This window comes from Anabas testudineus, chromosome 11 (genome assembly GCF_900324465.2).
Source record: "Anabas testudineus chromosome 11, fAnaTes1.2, whole genome shotgun sequence".
NCBI lineage: Eukaryota > Metazoa > Chordata > Actinopteri > Anabantiformes > Anabantidae > Anabas > Anabas testudineus.
The window spans coordinates 6,936,092-6,959,899 of record NC_046620.1 but is presented as its reverse complement, the minus strand read 5'-3'; the positions used below and the strand labels follow the sequence as shown (position 1 = coordinate 6,959,899).

At 41.6% G+C, this 23,808-nt stretch overlaps 2 protein-coding genes across 5 annotated transcripts in view; one reads left to right on the top strand and one right to left on the bottom strand.

Moving 5' to 3' along the window:
• Positions 1 to 50: 50 nt before the first annotated feature.
• On the bottom strand, positions 51 to 3,297 carry LOC113155489 (probable thiopurine S-methyltransferase). Of its 2 annotated transcripts, none has more exons than XM_026350255.1 (9): positions 3,258 to 3,297; positions 2,169 to 2,281; positions 1,815 to 1,907; positions 1,488 to 1,620; positions 1,011 to 1,063; positions 841 to 915; positions 617 to 702; positions 465 to 509; positions 51 to 327 (listed from the first exon to the last, which is right to left on the bottom strand). In XM_026350255.1, exons 2-9 carry the CDS (start codon positions 2,264 to 2,266, stop codon positions 209 to 211), a joined length of 702 nt encoding a protein of 233 aa, XP_026206040.1. In that variant the 5' UTR covers positions 2,267 to 2,281; positions 3,258 to 3,297; the 3' UTR covers positions 51 to 208. The 2 variants fall into 2 exon arrangements, with proteins under 2 accessions (XP_026206040.1, XP_026206041.1); XM_026350256.1 differs by lacking the exon at positions 3,258 to 3,297 and adding an exon at positions 2,951 to 3,164.
• A 1,307-nt stretch (positions 3,298 to 4,604) lies between these two features.
• The window catches only part of LOC113153158 (exostosin-1c), a 61,151-nt gene continuing 41,947 nt past the window's right edge, over positions 4,605 to 23,808 (top strand). The window contains exons 1-2 of one of the 3 annotated variants that reach the window (XM_026346633.1): positions 4,605 to 4,748; positions 13,346 to 14,744. In XM_026346633.1, coding sequence (XP_026202418.1) covers positions 13,798 to 14,744 — 947 coding nt within the window. In that variant the 5' untranslated portion in view covers positions 4,605 to 4,748; positions 13,346 to 13,797. Of the gene's footprint in view, positions 4,749 to 5,419; positions 5,515 to 5,549; positions 5,795 to 13,345; positions 14,745 to 23,808 lie in introns of those variants that run through there. The other 2 variants (XM_026346635.1, XM_026346634.1) reach the window with 2 other exon arrangements.

The following is a 23,808-nucleotide window of genomic DNA, read 5'->3' as shown; positions in this document are numbered from 1 at the left end:
CAGTAATACACTAAACAGCTGTCCAACTTGTTTAAATAAAACCACAGACCATATTTTGACAAAACTAGTTTTATTTTTGTACATTCAGTTTTTCTCTTGACATGGAACTGTGTCAAGATGATGTACAAGCATTTAAAAACTGCCTCGGACCAGTGTTTGCAATAAATTATCCAAGATCAGCTTTTTCTAAGCTGTCAACGCTTTGTTTTCACTCGCTCTTTGGAGTAATGAGGTGTACGTTTTCAGTCATGTAGTCCAGCCCCCAGCCTCGCTGTTTGTCTGTCAAAGAATCCACTGACTGCAGCAGTTCAATATCACAGCTGTTCCCTGAAGAAAACAGATGCACCATAAAAAAAAAAAAAAAGATTAATATTAATCTCCAGTCTCAGCCATTTTTTTTTTTTTGCTTTGGTTTTTGATTTTCTTTGTTTTATGATTAAGTTTGAGCTCTTAACAACACTCACCAAAAAGACTGTGTACTTGCTCATTAGGCACAAAAAAGGGGGGACCTGAAAAACAAATAGTCAAACAAACAGAGGGATTTGTTACTTTATATTCCTATATGACTTTCACAGTATGTAATTTTTTTAGGCAGAACTATTAGATAGATATTTACCTTTATATAATTCTGGATTATACAGAAAAGTGTCCAAAAGGTATCTACAGTCTTTGGCCATGAGAGAAATGATAAGAGAAGCATACCTGTGGTAAGAGAGAGTAGTAAGATGACATGGAATGTATGGTTACAAAATGTGCTATATGTATAATAAATGTTAATATTATTTTAATATTTATTTGTGGGGTTATTCCATCTTAATTTAGGGTTTAATCTCATCTTACTTTTCTCTGTCTCTTGGGTTGATAGCCACTAGAGATCCTCTGTCCCAGATTGCTCCAAACTGACCTTCGATGGAACTGTATAATTCAGACAAAGTAAGTACGCAATTCACATCTTTTCAACACTTTTTTTTTTCTTGTACAAACAATTAAAGAAAACAGAGGTTATCTACCTGGAGAAGCTGTATAGGTCACATTGATACAGGGAAATATTTTTCTCTGAACTCTGCAAACCAAAGACAGTGTAAATTAACAACTTGGTCTATGTCTATAAATGCAGCATGTAGTCAGGAAGTGTTCTGGTTGGTTAAACAGATGTTCCTCTGCCTTACAATGTTTTCCTGTCAATGTATAGCAGCACATGTGAGCCACTAGTAGTATCTTTTATTGGCAGGGCAGAGCAAGGAAGCATACAGTCTCACATCTTAATTACTGAATTAATTACTGAATGTAAATACACCGAAACAGCTACATTTAGCTGACAAAAATAGTCAACAACAAATAGTATCAAAAACAGGAAATCTTATAAAAGCATAATAAATACGTACAGTGCATTTGTTGCACTCAAAACTTGGTGGTGGTCTTTGACAGGCATGATTAAAAATATGAAAAGCATGATGAGATGATCCTTCACTCTTTAGTTCACCCACCTTGTAAACCTTTGCACTGGGGATGGAAGGGACCGGCTCCTCACTGTACGTCAAGTTGTTCTCTTCAAAGAACTGCTCGATTGCCTTTTCAGATATCTCCACACCGACCACTGAATGGCCCATATCGGCTAGCCTGAGATTCACATGGAAAGGGGAAGGAATAAAGGAGCATTTTATTCTCAGGCAACACTGAGTATGAAATGTAGAAAAGTGTGTTGGTAACTGTTGTTTGTAGCTCATGGCTGCCTTAATAAGAGCTTGGCGATGACTCCTGAAAATCTAAACAACCACCTTCTTATTTCTGAATGGATTAACTAAGCTTCATACCACTTCATATCCACAGCTTTCCCACAGAGAGGGAAGAAGAAGCGAACTGCTGTTCGTCCAGCGAGAACTTTGTCAATACTGCTCTCCAGCAAACTGTCAAAAGTAGAAAACCCCTATTAACAGCAAACCAACACACATTCTTCTGTAATAAGTGTGGTTACATCATCAATCCCCTTGAACTTCTTAAACTTGAAAAGTTTGGATATTTCCAACATGCACTCACAGTGAGCTTTGACATGCAGGTGACAGTGTTTGGATTGAATAAGCTTATTTCTACTCACTGTTCTTTATTGACTTTATAAATAAGGGAGTTGTTTGTACATCTTTTCTACCATTTTCAAGCACGTTCATTACTTGTGTACATGAGGCTGATGGAAGCCAATGTTGTTCTCATGCCAGCGTCCCTCCCATTCTCCAAGTGCCATAACCCGGTCAGCCTGCGTTGCCAGCATGTTTGTTGTGTTTACCTGACATGAACAGTAGGAAAAAAAACAGAAGAAAGAGAGAGAGAGAGGGTGAATAAAAATAAAAATAAAACATACTATAACAACACACACAGCCAAACACTCCTGGAATAAACGCATTTCAAACTGCTGCAGTTAATGCATGTGTGAAAACTATGGCACTGCATTAAACAAGCATGTAAAGGAACCAGTTAACAGGTTTGTAGCCATGATACTGATCGAGGTTTTGACTCAGCTGGTTTATGATTGCAAAACAATCTGGTTTAGCTAGAACAGACAGAAGCGAGATTAAAGGTCATGTGCACAGAATAATGTGTGCATTCTAGCACATAAATATATGTTGCAAGAGTGGAAAGTTCAAGCCTCTGCTCCACATAACTTTTCTCTCATCAGTCGCCTCCAGCTTCTGGAAATACACGCTTCTATTATGTAACTCTCTGTGTTATGAAAATTATGAAGTTCTATAGGCTATTTGTCAAATGGGTAATGTGACGTGAAAGGCCTTGCATAACACAAGTCTTTGCTAATGTAGCCTAAATAAATTAAATTATGCAGCTTCAAGACTACAAAAATACATTAATGCAAACGTTTTTATATGAGGTTATGGCTAAAACATACACAATAGACGGATTACAGTAGATACAACTGTTAGAAAGTCAGATCCATTCTTACCTAGAAGCAAACTGGCATAAAACCAACCATGGTATGTTTAAGGGAAATTTTAAGACCAACATGAATGTAATTTCTAACCAAAAGCTTTCCTAACCTCACTGAAGACGTTTAATGTTAGTGCAGCCACACACTGACTCTGCGTTAGTCATATGACACCAATGATACGACAGCTGAATTTATACAATCTACGGTTTCAGTCAATACACGGGGTCTTTGTGGTTACGTGTTCTTGTGAAATGGATCTGTTAGACTGTCTATTCGTTTCCATTATAAAGTCACGCTAATCTGGAAGTTGTAGAGAACTCACCTGACAAACACCAACATCCGAAGAAACAGGTTTACTTCCGCTTGGGGAGGAGCCTAATATTGCGTTCAGGTAACCTGGGAAATATGGAAACCGCCATCCATTATCTTTTCACTGTGGTTTAGTGTTAAATGTTTAATTGTAGGCTATTATACTGACGTTAAGTATTTTCTGGACCCTATGTATATACATTTAAATTGCAAAAATAATTTAGTGGGTGTGGTATAATCTGATTCATAATATGATCAGGTCCTAATTAACATAATTCTAGAGTAGGGGATAGTAGAATAAAGCTTAATAATAACAATAACATTAATAATAATTCCTTTATTTCTGTTGTCAGGGTTTAATACGATCTATTTATACAATTATTTACTTGCACCATCATTTCCCCCTTTGCTGTAAACACACTGAAGCCACATTGAGAGTGTGACAGCTGTCACTAATCCTCAGAAAGCCTCTGCACGGTTGCTCAGTGATTAGTCTCGCTTGCCCAGCCTGCTTCTCTGCGCACACCGGTGCCAAAAGATAGATCCAGAGATAAAGCATTCTTCCAAAGTGTAAGACCATGTGAAGTCGGAAGGCATGACAGGAAGGGGGATGACTTCTTTCGGACACACAGCGGCGCAAGAGTCTCGGAAATAATGGTTCCTCTCTTGAAACAAGTCAGAGTCGCTCCCAGCTCTGTTTCCAGAGATATGATCATGCCTTTTAAATATGCAGACGTAGGCACTTACACAGCATTTTGAAAATATCCTCTTTGTAAAGACAACGTAGGCTGTGAAGTGCTGCTAGTGATGCGTTCAGTTCGTTTTCACCTCTTATTCTCAGCATCTCGTTGCTTTGCTTTTGGGTTTGTCCATGCTGAACTTTAATGTGTGGAGCGCGTGAGTTGCCAGTATAAAGAAGCCTATTAGCTAATTGTAATTGCATTTACAGTAACGGGCCTAATGCGTTACACAGCTTATTTCCATTACTGCTGGCTTATGTCTTACAGAATTAAACTGTTTAAAAAACCCATCATAAATTAATGTAGCTCATGAAAAATCACCATCATAAAGTGTTGACCGTGATGCACTTATTTAAAAGCATCCGCAACCTATCTCCAACCATGATGAACAGTAGACATGTTTCTAAAAACAAAAAAACAAAACCAGTGGAGAGTCGAAGCACCTCCATGTTGGTTCAAATCCTGTGCGTAATTCGGTGCTTCCAGCGCGCCCCAGTTGCGCGGGGTCGCATCCAGATGTGTGTGTTTTTCTTTACGGTGCGACGAAGACGTCGAGGAGCTCCTGGGCCAATCAGCACCGCCTGGGGGCGGGTCGTGCGTGGACTGTTGTGGTTATGGAAAATGGACAATTTAGCACGCACGATCATCGTTTGTATCCCAACGGGGGGAGACCCGCGCTGGCACGCTAAATTGATGGGCAAATGTCCGGCCGTGGTGTGAAAAGGAAAATAACCAGAGAGGAAGGGAGCGCGGTTCGCCACCCGGTAAGGGCGAGCTCTCTGTCGGGGAGAAGTCGGCGCGCTGCGAGGATCGGACTGGGTGATTTCTGGTGTCTATGTTTAGACGCTGCCTTTATTGTGAAGTAATAATAGATAATAGCACCGTGTTTCTTATGTTTTCTGTATTTAGATCTATACAGTATTCCTCATTTAGCTCGCGTGGATCTTATCCTCTGGTGGAAGGGCATCAGTCCCCATTGTGAGCTTATTTCCATTTAAATACAGCAAAACCCTTAATGATCCACTCACATCACGCTGCAGCGATTGTGAGATCAGGAGCATGTTTGTGTGAAGCTTGTCTCCACTGCTCCCGGCTCCCCTGGTGCCTGCGCGGCGCACGGCAGCGCACCTTTGTCCCTCACGCTGCTTAGATGTTGGAACGGGAATCACAAGTGTGTGAAGCAGCCCTCACGATGCCAGCGAACTAAAAAGCCCTTTGTGGTACTGTAGCGATCCCAAAGAGATCAAATAGGGCCGAATGACCGTTTAACCGAACTCGCTGTGAGTGCAACAGGGTCACTTTGATTCACCTCTGGGTTATCAGAAGCCTGCCGGGGACTGTTTCAGTCAATCCAGGAGGCTGGTGCCGCAGCAGAGAGCGATGCTGTGCGGTTCGTGGTGCTCTGACTGGGAGAGCTGCATGCTGGATAGTGGAGGAGAACCCTACAGTGTGAGGTCTGGCAAATTTGGAGGACAGACGTGAGGGGGCGGCGGGACACTCCGGAGTCACACTCCATTATTCCAACGGAAGGTGCATATGCGCTATGTGGCTATGTTTGAAGTGAGTGTGTGACGTTGCTCGTAAGTCGAGAACGGGATTGCCCCGCGGAGGGGAAGTGAGCATCCACAGCTGGTGTCCTCGGCGCACTCAGCTGTAGCAGCTCCGCCGGAGCAGGACCCTCCACAGTTCAGTGCGCAACTGGACTGATTCTGCTTCAGGGGCACTTGAGAGTCTGACGCTCCCTGCTCGGAACTGGATGAACCTGCTGCTGCTGCTACCTGCAACAGATCTCTGTCTCACTGTGTGACAGGTAGGCTGAGCAGGTGGGGACGATTGGAGAATAGGACGGAGTTGCGCTCAAATAACGAAGCTTTGTCAAAGACTGATGCGTTTATAGAACATAACGATAGTACTGCTGCTGTAGATAATTATTCGGTATCTGGACCGTCTACAAGTTGAGCTTTGGGGGAGAAGAGCCACTGTTTCTGTATGCAAAACAGAAGCAATATCACTGCATTATTATTATTAGTAGTATTGTTGTTGTTGTTGTTGTTGTTGTTACTGTAATACTACACAGTAGTACACAGATTACTAAATATCACTTATTTTACAGAACCCTATTTACAAATTAAACATTTAGAGGGAGTTAGACTGACTAGCATAATCACAGTACAAACCATTTTTACATAACATAGTTATATGTAACAACATCCATATTATATATGAGACTTTTTAAAATGAGTAATATGCTTTAGAGCTGTCACCTCCTCCTCTAGGAAAATGTGTCTGGCTTCAGTGTGTTTTAGATTCCCCCTTCTTTTAAGATGGCAAGAGCTAAAAGCTTGGGAAAGAGCAGAGAATGACCTGCCTTCACATCCTAGTGAAGTGCTGTGTATTAATTAATACTAAAGAAACAAACAAGGTTGTTGGAGTTTAAATTAATTGATAATGCTGCCATTATAGTGTAGTCTCTCAAAGGCTCTCTGATATCAAGGAGCCCTCTCTGGACAGCGTGGATACTGATGCCAATCTGTACATTGGCTGACTGATTTATAAAGTGACTTCATTATAATTGCAGTACCTGTCCCTGAATAGGTTTTTGCATTAAAGATGGTTCTGCAATACTCTCCCCAGTGATTTAGAGAAGCACAGATTGTAGCAGTATTACTACTGGGGTGGAGAGACAGTATTATATGTGTTATATTCCAGCAGTGCATTAATTAGAGGAGTTGAGAATTGGCAGTCTTTTATGGTCACTTTACATAATGTTCTAATATTAATATATAGTGGTTTAATATTAATGTTTTAAATGACACAGACAGAAGAAGAAAAATATTACAGAAACTTTTTCCTCACAAAATGGGCCATCGTTCCAAGCTATTTTCTGAAACGTCTGCTTTCATCTTAAATGTCAGGGACTGAACTAATTGAACCTCTTCTTTCTTATCCTTAGGTGAGATTTTATATCTTCTTTTTCTTGTTGTCAAGGTCACATTGTTTATAGCAAGATCTGATCTAAGGTCTGCGATAGGACAGCCTCCAGGCTGAAGCTGCACAGATAAGATGAGTTGCAGGTAGGATGCACTGTGAGCAGGACCAGTTAATAAGGCAGATGGATTTTCCTACATGCTGCTTCTGCTGTGTGTGTGTTGTCAGGTGCACAGCCAGGCACTGAACACAGAGTTATGCTGTATCAGTACTCTTTAGTAGCCCTTTGCTCACTATTTGCTGGGAGCTGTGCGCTAGTGTTGGCTGTGATCTTTGTCTGTGTTAGTGTGACACAGCCTGATGTGCATATTTTCTGGCCCTGTTTTCTGAGACTGTAAACAGCATTGCCAAATCCAGAGTGTGAGCTTGAACCTCCTAATAATTGTTCCTACCAATCTTGTTCATTCTGTTAATTAGCCCTTGTGGCGTTGGAGTGCAGCATATTGTTGAGACATAATTAATCAACCCGGCTTGTAATTATGCTGGGTTTGGAATGTGTGCGCTGCTGGGAGGCTGGTTGCATTGCAGGGCATTCAGCTTGAGGTAAACATCTTATTAACCGTGTCAGAGTCCCTCAGCCCACGCAGTGCAAGTATGGTTTTATTAAGGTGGAGAGGAATGTACTGTTATCCATATCCTGAAAATGGCCTCATAAAAGAACCAGTGCTTGATTAAGTTTATGGCCATTATGATTCTGAGTTGGTTGAGCTAATGGAACAATACTCAGTAGCTGCATGCACACAGTAAGAGGGATTATTTTTCATACAGTAAAAGGCAGATGGTTCAGCATGCATCAGAATGCGCTTATGCATGTGAGTATGCTCATATGTGCGTGTGCTGCATGGAAGTGTAAAGAGCACCACTGTTTCCAAGTGCAGCTAGTAAGTGAGGACAGAAAATAGAACATGGATCACATCCCGGTTGTAAGCTTTTAATGCAGGCCTGTCAGGAAACACATCCCCTGTTTTTTCACCGCAGCAGGATTTCTTTGGTACACCACAGACAAACCTCACACACTCAGTGACTCTCGCTCAGGTTGTAGATTCTGGAAAGTGATGGAATGCAACCTGTCTATTATACAGGCATTCACAAAAATAGCCTATAAAAACATACTCTGAGTCACATACACATTCCTGGCAGAGACACGTAGACTAGCACAGTTCCCATCATAGGAGTCTGGATCCCCCAAATAGTCATAAGATAAATGTAAGATGTGAGAAGAAGAGAAATAGAAGAGCAGAAAACATTGGTTCCCCAATAGATTTCCCTAATATTTACCTGGTGGAGTTACACACATACTCACAGGAAGCAATGAATCATCTAATCCAGCATGATCCTGTCTCATTGATACTGTTTTTATCCTGTGTGAGAGCCGGATGAAGTTACTGCTGTTACAAACCCGACATTTCTCACTGCTTGTTTCATATTGAAACTGGAAAAAATCTCTTTTGCTCTGAAGGAGCCATAAACTATGGGAAACACTGTGTGTTTGTCTGACTAAGCAAAGATACCAACTGTTTTTACATTACCTATAAAACTAATTGCACAGTGTGCAGCATGAAATCAGATTGCAGTTTTGTTTGGCTGTTCTATAAACAGATACACCGGTAGCTCCTCTTTTGCATTTCAAGTGGCAGTTCAAGGAGTGTTTACTGCTTCCATAATTCAGGGACCTGTGGTATTAAACTGCACTTGGTGTTGCCACAGTAACCATGGCTTTTGCCAGTTAAATAATACACTATAACTTAAAATTATTTCTAGATACATTTAATCTGAGAGGGAAGACGGGTCTGTAGTCAAACAGCACTTCGTTCAGTGGCGTATGCAAGGAGTCACAAATAGGCATAGCTTCATTTTAAGAGGTCACAAGTGAAAAAAAAAATCACTGCAATAACACAAACAAAGCCATGCAGCTATCTGCTGGTCCCGGGTCACGCTGTCACATCTTTCAAGCCTGTAATGACAGAGTCCAGGGTTTAATTTTAGCTTGACTGAGCTTTTCACCTCACCACAAGATTTGTGTTTTCTACAGAGCACTCCATTTTGCTGAACTAATACGTCGCCAGCTTTAGCACAGCAAAAACACAGATGTGTGTTTAAGTATAGTGTAGACAGACGCTCACACACACACACACACACACACACACACTCGCTCTGGCACATTCATACAGAAAAAGTCACTGAAAGGCCTGCTGCCACTAAGCACTGACATTTATACAGTATAATCGTACAGGATTTGTTTCAGAGCATGGTTGGCTTCCCTCCTTCAGGTGGACTGTCTTTGCAAGCTAACCATATCATTTGGGAAGAAATGAAAATCTCATTCTACTGGGTATTTGGCCTATTTGGCCAATTTACAACCTGCTCTATGTCACTACCCAAATCCTTTCAGACATAGTGATGCTTCTCTTACAGTGGCAATAACTCTGCTACCTAGACAATGACTGTAATGGAAGTTGATTTCATTTTTGAGTCTTTACAGCGTCAGTTGTGCTCAGAACTGCTGGTGTGGACAGAAAACAGTAGATTGAACGAACACAGGAAAACTCAAATCTGTCCCCATAACACAGAAATCCCTTTTTGAAAGATATTCAATCTTATGGAAGAGAAACACATATGGATCATTGCTGAATTTTTTGCAAAGGGCCAATATTGGTGGCATCTATTTCAGAGCATGTCAGTTTTTATTTCCTATCACAGTGTTTGTAACAACATATACAGCTAAATAACCTGCTGTGTAAACAAAATTTAAGGAAGACAGATGGGATGACACATTTCAATTTCACATCCCTGAATGACCTAATGGTTTATTTCAGTGGAAAACGGCGTCATATAGTTGAGGGAAGCCTGTGAGGTTCTCCTTCTTGTTCCATTACTCCCTTGCAAACTCTAAACAGGAAATTGTCTTGATAAATATGAAATGTTGGGTTTGAATCGAGGTAATATGTCATAAAAAGAGCCAACAGTAAGCAATATATACAAATAATGCTGGATTCAATTCACTTCTGTTAGGTTTTTGTAATTTTACTGCTACTGTAGGAAAAAATGCCTTCAAAGTGTATTGTTTTGTACTAAATGCAATGCAGGTGTTATAATGTTATTCTTATTACACCTGCCTTTGTTTATGTGAAGGTGATTTTCAGTCCAGCTCAGGAAGGGTGGACACAAAATCAAAACTATTGCATTACAGAACATTAATACACCGAATAGCTATTCCTGAAGAATACCGACTATAAATAGCTTAAAAAGCATGCATTGTGTACTAGCATTCAGCTGAATGTTAAGGGTTGTGTAGAAATGCTTCTTTCTCTCGAGCTGATGCTACATGATGCACCTGTCACTTTAAATTAGCTGCTTTAATGCAGCGTGCATTATTACATTTTTTTCCTCTTTGCCGTATTGACACAATTTTGTCGCCAGCTCAGTACACTCTAAATGAACCTTCCTAGAAGTTTCTTTACAATCACGGCGAGCAAATGATCAAAGAACTGGTGGCCTTGAGGAGTGTATCCATGTCTGTGATTAAGTGTTTCCACCTCCCCCAGCCCACGTTAGAAGATGTTACAGCAGTAACCGAAGAAGGGAAACAGTGCAGAAATGTTATTTTCAAATGGAAACCCTCCAGTGAGCTTAGGACATGGAAAGAATGGAAGGTAGAACAAGTAAGATGGTGAAATTGAAGAGCTCTGAGTCCTGCCCTGACCTTTCCTTGAACCCTCTTCTTCCACCTTCAGACCCATCTATTCAATGAGCCATGTGCTTTTTTTTTTCCAGTGTTAGTCACCCAACCATGCTGATCCATCATTGATCCAGCACAGCCGGACTCTCACCACTTAAAGTCACTTACTTGTGGATGCGTGCATCCATACGTGCGTGCTTTCTTACTTTGCTGATTTGCAGTTCCCGGATACTGTCGGGCCCGTTCAGGTCCAGGCATGCCCCGTGGCTCACATTCGTCATTATTGCTCCCTGTTAATGACCACACACTGCCGTTGTTTGTCCTTCTGCACACAGAAGTAAGATGGTAAAGATCAGCATAGCAGTTGTCAACAGAGGCTTTCAAACCCCTGGGATGAGCAGGCGGTAAGATGAGTGAATGAATTTATCTCAGGTTAGTTGCTGTATTTAAAAGGAGTAGCATCATGTCCTCTCTTCTATAATATTATCTTCAATGATTATGTTCAATTCACATATTCTGTCCCATGCCTCATTGCCTCAGACATTTCTCCGTATTTTCTAATTCTGAAATCAATTCAGTGCTTTAACCGTGAGCGGCTATTATTTGATAAGTTAAATGGAATGAGGAGTGTGTGGAAACTGCTTTTGTTGATCCATCAGTGATAGAGAGACGTCAATGGAGGTAAATCAATGGAAATATCCATAATAGTGTTCTTTTTGCACTGCAACTACAGAATGATGGACAAAAGCAACAGCACCCTTATGTGAAATTGTATGGCATTAGATTAGATAAGGCAGCGGAATAAATTCATCACGCCCGTCATCGTTACTATCATCATAATGATACCCTCCATCACTTTTCTATTACACCTTCCTGCCATTACTAATTATCTCAACAACCACAAATCACGAGGACAGCGCTCGTACACATCTCTCACCAGAGTGTATCCTGAAGAAGATTGAGGTCTAATTGTGTGCGCTGGTGGCAGGGGATATAAAGTACGACAAATATAAAGAAAGGAAAATCAATGCCTTAACTAAAGGAGCAAGTGAATTATTGATGAGGAGTGTGTAATGGGATCCCAAGTGTCTATTTCTCCCTGACTTGGACAGCTTTCTGCTCAGGCGGCTCCAGTAGCAGCCAAAGAAGTAGAAACCCACTAACCTCTCCGCAGGCAGATTAGCTCGTCTGAATTATGTGGTGCAGTATGGCAGACGCACACGTACAGTGAGAATGCACTTCCATTGAGACTTAAGAGGGCTCTCACAACAAATCAAATTCAAATGAATCGCTCGCCTCTGCTGCATCAGTAGACTGACTGTGTGCAGCTGCGTTTCACGTGTTCAACTAAACAGCAGAGTTCGTCCATCTGGGGTGTCAGATCTAAAATGCGTTCTCATGTTGCTCCTTAGATGTTTTGATGTAAAGCCTTGTCAGTTGTTTTAGTGTAAATGTTTGCTCATCACAGCTTGCTAGTTTTCCCCATGTTGTGTTAGCAGAGAGAGTAACAATAGCCGAGTTTACCGATGGATCAAAGTGACAGCGCATGTTAGCAAAGCCCCTAGCTGAAGCATAAGGCTGAATAATCTTCATCACTCTCAACAACATACATTCAACATCCATAATCATGAGGAAAAGCAGTTTACTTTAAGCATTAGTCCTTATTCCCTCTATCCTTTTAAGTTGGTACCTACAGTGCCAGTGTTCTGTTTGTTTTATCCCAAGCAGAGATGGCAGGAATCACTTCTGCTTGGCTGGAGAAGAGGCTGAAATAAGGAATGCGAATGAGAGGTATCGAGAGAGTGTGGCCAGGTGAGACCTGAAAGCTGCCTTTGTGTGCAAGCTGGCAGTAAGAACACTGGCCTTCAATGTGAGATTTTCTCCATGCACACGCACAAACATACGTAGGGGTTTTATGGGAGGGGTGGAGGCAGAAAAACCGTTGCAAGTTTGCTAACCTCACAAAAAAAAGCCTCTTCGTCTCTCCAAGGTGAACGGATGTTGTCGAGGCATAAAGTGGCTCTGTTGTCCTTCTGAATTTCCAGATCTCAATTTCAGATGCTAAATGCTCTTATTTTCTCCTCCACTGCACTTCAACTGTATCTGGCTTAGTTCAACTGGAGCTTGAAGAGCATGATAATATCTAGACCCCTTCTGCTGCTTCGGGTCTAGCGCACTGTTGCAAAAGACTGTTCCAAAAGTTAGCGTGCATCACGGCACATAGGAGCCTGCAAATATGCATCTTTTTCACAGGAATGTGGAAGTAAGACAGGGCAGAGATAGAGAAAGTAAACGTCATGAAGAGATGGTGGCTAATCAGTATTGAGGGGGTTTTGAGAGCGCACTGAGTTGTACCTTTCTCCACTTTGTCTTTATAAGCTTGAGTTGAAGATTTGGACAGTTTAAATTAGCTCTGTTGCTTGTAAAACATTACCCAGCCAAGCTATTTTATTGCTATTTCATTATGTGTTATATTAAATGTGATTGGGGTTGCAGATTGCATGTGTCTTTCCGTAATGGAAAGCTATCGAACTGAAAGCTTACAACCACTGGGTTGTCCAGAGTGTTAGTTGCGGCTTTTCAGCTCTTCAGACACAAGTTTTGCAACTAATTCTAGAGTATGTCTCCATGTTTGTTGTGGAGTGGCAGCCGTTGTGTACTGATGTTTATTCTTGTTTGTTTACTTCTCCCCAGGAGCGGCCCTGCAGAGAGTAGTCGCACCAGGCACCATGAGGCAGCAAGCTTGGCCTGAGAGAGCAGAGAAATCACCCTTTATCACTCTCAACAAGGCTGGGCAGCGGAAGAAATGTACGCAGCAGCAGCACAAGCCACTTCAGAAACAGGTTAATCCACACATCTGAGAATACAGTGGAGAGCAAATGGGGAAGGCAGAAAGAGACTAAGTGGGGGAGTCAGCACCTCGGATTGCATCACTTTAAATGGCATTCTGAATGGCAGAGTGGACTGGGCCCCACTCAGAGGCAGTGATGTCCTTTTTAACACATTGTCCTCTGTTAGTTCCTTGTTAGAAGTCACAAGTCAGTCCCCCGCCCCTGTGAGGCTACGGTGCTGAGGGGCAGAGGAAAATAAAAACAGAGGACGCGAGTGAGACAGAGCAGAAAAAAAAGTCACCGTGACAGGCCCCCATGCAGGCGCGTAAGAAGTATGTTCTGCTGGGCTTGTGTGCGTGCTGCTGGCTGGTCCTCTTTTACTGGGGTGGAGGAGTCCAGCTACGTCTGCTCCGGTTGCTGACACGCCAGCGAGGTGAGGTGGTGCGCCCCTGGCCCAACTGGACCGACAGGGCCTTCCTGCCCCGCTATGCCCATCTGGACGAGCTCCAGACAGACCCTGGGATGGCAGAGTCGCCACGCCAGCGCCGGCAAGCATGGTCTGCCATTTACAAAGACAGCCGCTGTCGCATGGAGACCTGTTTTGACTTCTCTCGGTGTCGCCGCAGAGGAAGGGAAGGATTCAGGGTGTACATATATCCATCAGAAAAAAATGATCATGTGTCAGAAAGCTACAGGAAGATCCTGACGTCCATAGGTGAGTCACGGTACTACACATCGGACCCCCGTGAAGCATGTTTGTTTGTGCTGGGGATAGACACCTTAGATCGGGACCAGCTATCAGGCCAGTTTGTGCCCAACGTTGATGAACGTATCCGTGGTTACCCGTTGTGGAATGACGGGAGGAACCATCTGATCTTCAATCTGTACTCAGGCACTTGGCCGAACTACACAGAGGACCTAGGCTTTAATATTGGCCAGGCCATCTTAGCCAAAGCCAGCCTCAACACAGAACATTTCAGGCCAGGCTTTGATGTCTCCATCCCACTATTCTCCAAGGATCACCCCCAGAAGGGTGGAGAGCGGGGCTGGCTGGTGAGGAACACCATCCCGCCACGAAGGAAGTACCTGTTGATGTTCAAAGGGAAGCGTTACCTGACAGGCATAGGCTCAGACACCAGAAACGCTCTCCATCACATCCACAATGGCAAGGACATTGTGTCGCTAACGACGTGCCGCCATGGGAAGGACTGGGAGAAGCACAAAGATGCCCGCTGTGATCATGACAACCTGGAATATGAGAGGTAAGACAAGGGTCACATGGCCAGCGGGGAGGGCGGTAATGAAGTGATGCTGAAGGTGTGAGTCAGTGTGGCACAAAACTGGGTTTTAGTGGAAATGGAGTGTAAAGTGTAATGTTTATTAGGAAAAACACAGTGGTGTTGTTCCATTTGCCTTCTCATTTGAACTTTACATGCTGTTTTATTTTTTTTTTAGATGTCACTGATTTTCTACAAGCAGCATCAGTGGTAGCTTTTGTGCCCCACTGCTTATTTTTGTCTCTCTTTTATGTCTGTGTAGGTTTTAACTGTTTGAGTCAATGATATTTGACAGTTCCTCTCCACATCAATATTTTAGACACAGATTCGATTGTATGGGAATTTAGATTTAGGTAACTATTTACAGCAAATCTCTTATTTCTCTTATTATATACTATAAGTGCACAGTTAAAAGTACTTAAATAGTGGTTTTAGTGTCTTCAACTTGTGGGTGCTAACCACTCTCCAGCTCTTATTATTCAATAAATCATATAGTATGATAGACAAATAGATTATATGATTCAACAGAATCATTATAAAACAAATATCTCAAAGACTACACAGCTATTGGGAGTTTTTTATGTATTTATAAATCAACTGGATATTGCACTTAAAGGTTTTCAAGCTTTGGTAGTTTACTTCACTTTATTACTAGACTAATTACATGGAGGGTGGAGTCCATGAAAGAGATTGTGAAATAGTAACATCTGCAACAATCCACTTAATTCCAGCATCTGACCTTTCTCTGGGTTTACAAACAATTACATACAAAGATTTCTACGATTAAACAATATATATTTCCACTTTGGCCCATCGTACTGTATAGGCCCTTTCACAGAGTGGCTTCAAGAATGCATGCGCCAGTGTTGATTTAATAATGAAAAGCTTTAGGAAACACACCCTTCTGCAATGTACATGTACAAGCAGAAGCTTGTATAACCTGTATCATCAACCTGTATCATCCTCTGAGCACCTTATATAGCCTCCTACTGGTTAGACAGGAATCATCATTCTTTCTATCAGGAAATTCATCTTGGATCTAATCACAATCTAATGCTACTCATTGCAAATGAGCTTTGGTATAAACTAAACACTACAGCTCAGTGTTGGTAGCTGATGAATTTGAAGGCAGGCGGAGACCCTGAATGCTGAGGGTTGGACATTATGCAAGTCAGAGCTAACCATGATAATAATGTACTTGAATGTTGTTTGGTTTATTTTAATTAATATAACTGTTGTAATTACATAGTTGATATAGACACACTGTACCACAGGCCACTTCCTCCATTCCTGCCTGCTTAACTTTCTCTTTGCAATGAAAGTATCTGAAGCTGAAGTGCTGACGGAGCTCCTTATTATAAAGCCTGTGCCTGTCCATTCATAGACAGATACCAAGAGCAGGATAGTGTGATGGTGCCGAACATTCACAGACAGGAGAAGATGGTTTTCAGTGAAAGCGAAAAGCTGAATAATAAAAGAATGAGAAACAGGAGTTAGATTCACCCCAGTCTGTCCGTTAAATCATGACTATATTGCAGTGTGTGCCTATAGAATAAGACATTCAGTAAGACTATAAACAGCCGTTGTTCCATAATAGGTTCTTCTTTGACTTTTTTCCAGATGTACCACTCACTCTCAAAACGGTAATTTAAATCTTAATTTATATTCCAGCCAGTGGATTTAAATTGACAGAGATTTACTTTGATTTACTTTCTATGTTTCCTGAAGTTTCATTTCAGATGCCAGATGAAAACATTGCAACAAAGCTTTTTAAAATAGGATTCACCTTACTTTGATGAGTTAAATCAGTGCTCAGCAGGAAGGATGCATCATCAGTCATCATTTTTGAGTGAAACATGACTTTAACAATTAATTTGAGTGATAACACACACTCCATCAGTTGACTAATTGAATTCATCTCAAGTTATTTCATCAAGTCTCAGGACATTTGTCTCTAAGCATGGATTGAAACACTTTCCTCTGTTGGGCTGACAGTGGTTTTATCACATTTGGAGTTTGAAGTTTTTTTCCATTGCAAGTAAATGAACACTCAAAGCCAGTGTTTGGAATCAACGGTTTTAAATATTGTTTACCCTGCGATCAGCAGTTAGGTGGCGGTTCTGATCCGTGCACACTCCTAGCTGCTGTGGCCCACAACTACCTTAGGCCTGTTTACTTTGGGCAGGGCAGCAAAGAGGAGCTGCCTCTTTTTCTGTGTGAATGAGCTCATTTATTCCACACAGCCCGCTACTCAGACACCCGGGTGGGCAGGGGGTGTGTGAGATGGGGAGGAGGAGGGGAGGGAAGTGGTGGAAGTGGGGAGGTCCCATGTGGTATTTTGCTGTGGATTTGAATACGGCAAAAGGCTCTGAGGGTGTAAGAGTGTGAATGGGGAAGCAATGTGAGAGACAGACAACTGCCATTTGTAAGAAAAATACAAAAAGCTGGATGAGTTTTTTTTTTTTTCTCTATCCCCTTTTGTATAAAATCTCTTTCTCTGGGAATGGGAGGCTTTTAGCCTTGGAAAGAAAGGTGTGAAGGAGGGATGTGGAGAGGAAGGATGGAGCGAAGGTGCTAGACTCATCTTTATTTTGCACCCCTTAAATCACTGGTTGGGGAGTGAAGAACAGGGGAACTATTAAGACAGTGAAATCAAAATGAGTGAAGGATAATGAAGAAACAGCCTGAGCAAAATCTCCCTGTCTTTTTTAATCCTCTGTTTCAATATTTTCTGTTTTTGGTAAAAATCTAGTAGCTGTACTGAAAACAGTAGTCCCTTAACAAGCATGTGCGAGTGTGACTGTCAGTGCTATACATGCTTGAGACTGGATGTGTGTTTGTGTGAGAAACTCTGTCACAGTCAATGAGGCTCTGAGAAGGTGCTACCAGATTAATGAGCATATACATCTGGTACACCAGCAGATTAGCCTCGAGGGACCTGGACAAGACGACAGCCACCAGACAAAGGGCACAAGGAGGAGGAGGAGGAAGTTAGTGGACAAAGAGTGAGATCAATAGACAATCATGACATCATTTGTCACCAAATAGGAACATGAGAATCTCACCTACATTTTTTTAAACTAAACAGAAAATAAATAGGGTTTTAAAGTGATCGCATTTGAGGTAAGCATGAAATGTTTTATTGATTTTACCTCAGGTGATTTGCAGTTACAGGAGAAATTACTTATGAGCCTTATTTCACAAGCTCAGAGCTTTAAATAGATATATAAATATATATGTGAATGTTGGTAAACCACTAAATATCTCTTTAGGACACATTGTTTTCACTTTTTGAAAGTATTGTAATGCCTCAAGGTTGTGAGCAAAATCTGTGTAAAAACATTAAATACCACTGTCCCCGTCAATTCTCTTAGCGTAATTTTATTCTCATAAAGTACGGAATGGTTGGTAAATGATATCCAAAAATCCCATTAAAATCTGCCATGGGGAAAAAGAAATATGAATAGGAACAGAAGATGGTTGGAAATACTTTGAGTCAACTGAACTGGTGTGTAACATTGTGTATGTGTGTGCATGGATTATAAATGATAGGAAAGAAAACAGGACGAAGCTGAAAAGAGACAAGTTGCAGTTAGGACACAGTTGTACCCAAGGCAATAAGAGCAGCGAGAGAGGAATGAAGAAAAGGAGGATGACATGTGATAAAGATTACGAAAAACATAGGAGAAGGACAGAAAGATTCTGCAGGCATGAGACAGAGCAGGAGGGAGGGTGACAGAGACAAAGAGAAAAAGAGGGAATTGGAAAAGAGGGGATACTTGAAGCAAGGGAGAAGCCGCGCTGCACCCTAATGGCCTAGTTTCCCTCACTTTAGAGAATTCTCTAAGAAAGGGAAGGGAAAGAAGTGTGCACTGAACAGTGAATGTAAATGAGCAAGAGTGTGAAAAACAGAAACGGGAGGAGGAGAGAGATGGATATTTAGAAGGAACAAAGGGTACCACAGAAAACAAGTCCTCAGGTTCATTTTGCACCGAGCATGTGTGTACTAAGTGTGTGTGTGTGTGTGAAGGAGAATCGGTGGTGGTTGAATAGGCATGGACAACAAAGGATGGTGTCTGCGACGGTGTGTAATAGCAAAATGCTGAATTGTGCTTCTCTCTGTGGTGTATATACTGTATGCCTTGGTGTTGGAAGGTAGTAGGTCATTATTCGTGGCTACGTAGCAACTCAAGGTTGCTAAAAGGGAAAGGGCGAGCAATCAGACTTTAAAAACCGAGGTAACAGTCCTGGATGAACGCAGCATGCTAATCAGACCAAACAGAACCGAGGGAGTGCAGGAGAGAGCGATTCAACAGTATATTCGCCATGCTGACAGTTGGAAGGAACTGCTTTAGAAATGCTCCCATGCATATGTAAAGAGGAAGAGGAAATTAGCAAACTTTTATGCTGTAAATACAGCATAATAATTCCCTCAAAGGATTTCAGTGTGGTGCATGAAAAGTGAGTCAGCACAGGAAAGGAAAACAGTATCACTGTTATCTGGTGATGAACATAAACATGCCTCCTCATTGCAGTGTAGTTACTTCTACTAGCTACTTCTGTAGATGCACAATTTAACATTGTATCTGGGTGTTTACAAGCGTGTGTGTGTGTGTGTGTGTGTGTGTGTGTGGATCTGTAAACTGCGTAGACAAGTGTGTGATTTGAAATTTTGGCAAACCAAATAAGAAACACTGCAGCCCACAGTAATTAGGCTCTGTGAAATTGTACCTCTGAAGATGCTGTGGTCTGAGCCTGTGTGTGTGTGTGTGTGTGTGTGTGTGGCTTGTGTGGCTCGTCTCTGCTGTCTCTGTTTAGAATACTTGGAAGTGAGAGGCAGCCTTGTGATTCTCTGGCACTTTGTCCGTTCTTTTTCTCCTCTGCAGCTAGTGTCTTTCTAATCCCACACATCAGCCGTCCTCTCTTGCTGTACTTTTTGTCAAATGTGGTCAAAAAATATTTAGAAACTCACTGAGTGTCTTACATTGCAGCAAAGGTTAAAGCTGCTATCATTTATATTAACATTGGATTAAATGGCATCATGTGATGTGAAATGGTCGCTCACGGGGCCTTGAATTTTTCTCCAGCTATGCATGCATTTTAGCATCTTTCCGCTAATTTGCTCTCATTATATAATCACCATCCCTTCTAGCCATTACACCCTACCCGCCAAGCACCAACAATGTACACACAAGTTAGCTGGTGAGCATAGCTGCAACTAGCAACTGAAGAGCCACATATCGTAGCCACGTATTGCTCTGAATATAGGACTCCTACATCTATTCTGAGAAAAATACTTTTTGGATCACAGGAAACCAGTTGTCCTGTTGGGATAGGTTCTCTGAGAGAAAAACGAAATGCATTAATATGTAAAGCCTACATACATTTGTGTGTCATGTCTATCCTTCGCAGACTCGCACTCTCTCCGGGACTCTTAGAAACTGTCAGAATCATTTCCTGTGACAGTTAGCACTTTCCAGAGTTTTTGAGCTCATCATCATGACAGCTGTAATTCTTGACTGTTTGACAGATTCTCTCCCTGGTTCTTTTCTGCAAAGAGGATGTCGGGAGACACTATGAGCTCATTCCAATTGTCATGAATATATTTCCTTTGGTGCAGTGAAATCTGTGCTAAGAAACTCCTGCAGGTTGAACTGGGATAATGGAAGACTAGATCTAAAAGATGCACTGTAAACGGACTGCTAACCAAGCTACATTAAAGGATACACAATGTGAAGAAGTCCTAGTTACTGTAATTATTCCTTCTGTTTATATTGACTTTGTAATGATGGGATTGCTAAAGACCTTCTAATTGAAGTGACTGGGGTCAACATATTAATATATCCTCTAAACATGACTGATTTGGAGCTCCAAAGGCATATTAAGCCTTTTTTATTTGGCATTACAGTGGATACTGGCTCTAAAAGAGTTAAATATGGCCAGAGAAGTTTTATAATCTTTGTTAGTGGTGATGAGGTTGATTTCAGGGTACATTTCTGTTAGTTTATTACATCCAAACCTCAGTTTTACATTTCCCACCAATATCATGTTTATTCCTGCAAGATACTTCAGCACACAGAGTGATGTGAGTGACTTCCATGAGCTCTGGTGAGAAGATAAACTTTTGGCAAAGTAATAATTTGTTAGGTTTTGGATCTAGTCGGAAATGATCACTATGTTTTAGCCACACCTACGAAAGAAGGAGACATCTAATCTCAGCACCAAAAGTTATGTTTGCACGGTCACAAAATCAATTTAACTTGGCTGTAATAATGACTTGGAAGAACGCTTGGTGTTGGCAGAGTTGTGTACTCTCTGTGAGAGTCTTCAGCTCCCTAGGCGACTCATCTGAAAGGCAGACAAACCACGGATTTCATTCCTCAGTCTCTGGGAAAAAAAAGTTTGTATTTTGGTCAAACACAAGCCAGTCATAACCTGCTCGTCATTTCTCATTAAATACTTGTGGCCCATTCATCATGGCTTCATTGTTCTTTCAACCACTGCTCACTGTTGAAAACCTTTAGTCATATTCGTAGCTCACCACTTCCCCAACGCTGCTATTTCAGTCCCAGTTTCTAGTCAGCCTAGCGTTTCCATTTTTCAATATAGGTTATAATTTATCTGTCTGGTGTGAGTTCATTTACTGTTACAAAAGCTATTGTTTACAAGTGACATTGGCAAAACAAGTGCCACTGGAGCCACGCCACCACATGGCGGATTTGGGCGGTGCAGGCTTTAACAAACGCCAGCAGTGTTTTCAAACATGAATATCAGAAAATGTGACACAGCAATTACATATCTGCCACACCTAGTCTTCAGTTATATTTGGGATTATTATTTTTTTATATAATTATAATTTTTACTTTTAATCCCTGAATTAAAAATGACTGCTAGCCTGTGGTATGGCTGCATGGCTGCATTCATAGATGAACATATTAGGATTTTTGCAGTTTCCAGAAATTCTCTTACTCACAGCTTTATATACAGTGGCAACCTCACAGTGCCAGTAGAAAACATATCTACATCCACTTCTTGGTAGAGTAGCCAAAGTCCCAAAGTGTCTCCATTTGTATATTGTTTGCCTAACTGAAGAATTGCTGAGTCTTTGACATCACTTGTAACCCCTTCCAGCTTTATGTAAATCAACAATTCTTGATCGTAGATCCTCTGAAAGCTCCTTTTGGCGAGGCATGGTTCACATAAGCACATTCTTCTTGTGTAGAAGCTAGTTTCTACCAAGGGTTCACATACTTTTTTAAATACATATGAGGTTTTTATGGTTGTTCTCAATAGAGACATGAAAAATCAAATTTTTATGTGTTATTATTTTAGGCACAGCATATTTGTTAATACTCTTGACTTAGATCAAGATCAGATAATGTTTTATGATAAATTAATGCAGAAAACCTCAAAATTGCACAACTCCATAATCTTTTTCTTAGCATCTTGCCATCCTGCCCTCACTTTTTTCATACTGTACTGTACAGACTCCTCCTACTTTTGAGTGCAAGCTTCCTGCCACATTTCTGAGCATCTGTATGCATAATTTATCAACACACCCTGCTTCTTTGTGAAACAAACTTTTTTTGACAGCACAGCTGTGTCTGCATGTGACACACAATTGTTTTGCACAGCATTGTGTTAGTTACATGCACATGAATGCACATATGCATCCTCACAAACACTGGTGAACAGTCCCCTCTTTGCTGTCACTTAATATATGCAGTCCTTCCTCGACACCATGTTCCCCATCCCCCCACTGACAACCCCTCATGCATGTTTTGAGGCAGACAGCATGTGAAAGGTTAACAGAGGGAAGTTCTTACAGTCTGTGAACCTCACTGTGTCAGTTGAGGTTTCAGCAATCCACTCCCTAAGTGAAAAATCAAGAGTCTTTATCATGAATGCGCTCAAGCATGTTGCCCTTTATAAGCTAGTCTTACATCAGAGAGCCTTTTTTCCTGTCAGTGGCTTATAACATATATAAAGTATTAGTAAATGTCAGTGAAGATTCTTGGTCATTCAGGTGAGGTTAGCTGGAAGTTGAGTAATGTCAACTGGACTTTTTCTTAGGTTGATTTGTTTTTTCTACTCGTGTAAGTAACGTCTGGGGAAGATTGATTAGAAACCTTAAATGTATTCTCCAGTGTGGTTTAAACCAGGAAATGGTTTATAAAAGACTAATAAAGCCATTATTTACAATATGTAAAACCTTTATAAAGGATGCTTAAAAAATCAAACAAAAATAGTCGTCAGTAGAGGTAATAGAGTTGCCTTTATATCCCAAAAACTCGTAAATTCTATTGTGTCTGGCACTTCAAGAACTTCAGGACTTTAGACTCCAACTATTCACAAGCCTGTGGCCACCAGACCAGTCCACCACATCAGCCCCAGAACTCCCTCTCTACCTTGAGCTTCCTAAAATAAAACTTGTTTTAACCAGTTATAGCCTGTCGTGTCCTCCTTGTGTCTGCTAGTGGTTCAAACCTTACAGTACAATCTGGGCACACGGCTACAATGAGCTTGGAGGGCCAACAGGACTGTGAGGCACGGGAGGAGGGAGCTCCTTCTATTTATGAAAATCACTAGCCACCCTTGTCACCTATCCATCTGTCTATTGAGAATCAACATGAAAGTATTTCTTTTCATGTCATCAGATCCACTCAGCTTCTCGTGGTCCTCGGAGCAACCAGGCACCATAAATAAAATCCCCACATTGAATGGAGCTCAGGGAGGATCTTGGGCTGGGGGGTGTCCTGTTTAACCTTTTGTGTCCTGTACCTAGTCAAGCCATTTCCCAGACTAACCAAAGTCATTAACACTATGGCAGTCCACCTTCACCTCCCCAGACCACTCGGCATTCACCCTTCCAAGTTTGCAGGATGAAGCCAGAGGTCGTATGTGCACAGGTGGATCATGCAGTGTACTTTTAGCAGACTGCAAAGGGAATGGGAGGGAGAGCTGGCACTGCTTGTGAGTAACAAGAGTATTACATTGACGGTGAGAGCAGCATACAGCCTTTCAGATCCTCATCCCTCAATTTGTCGTG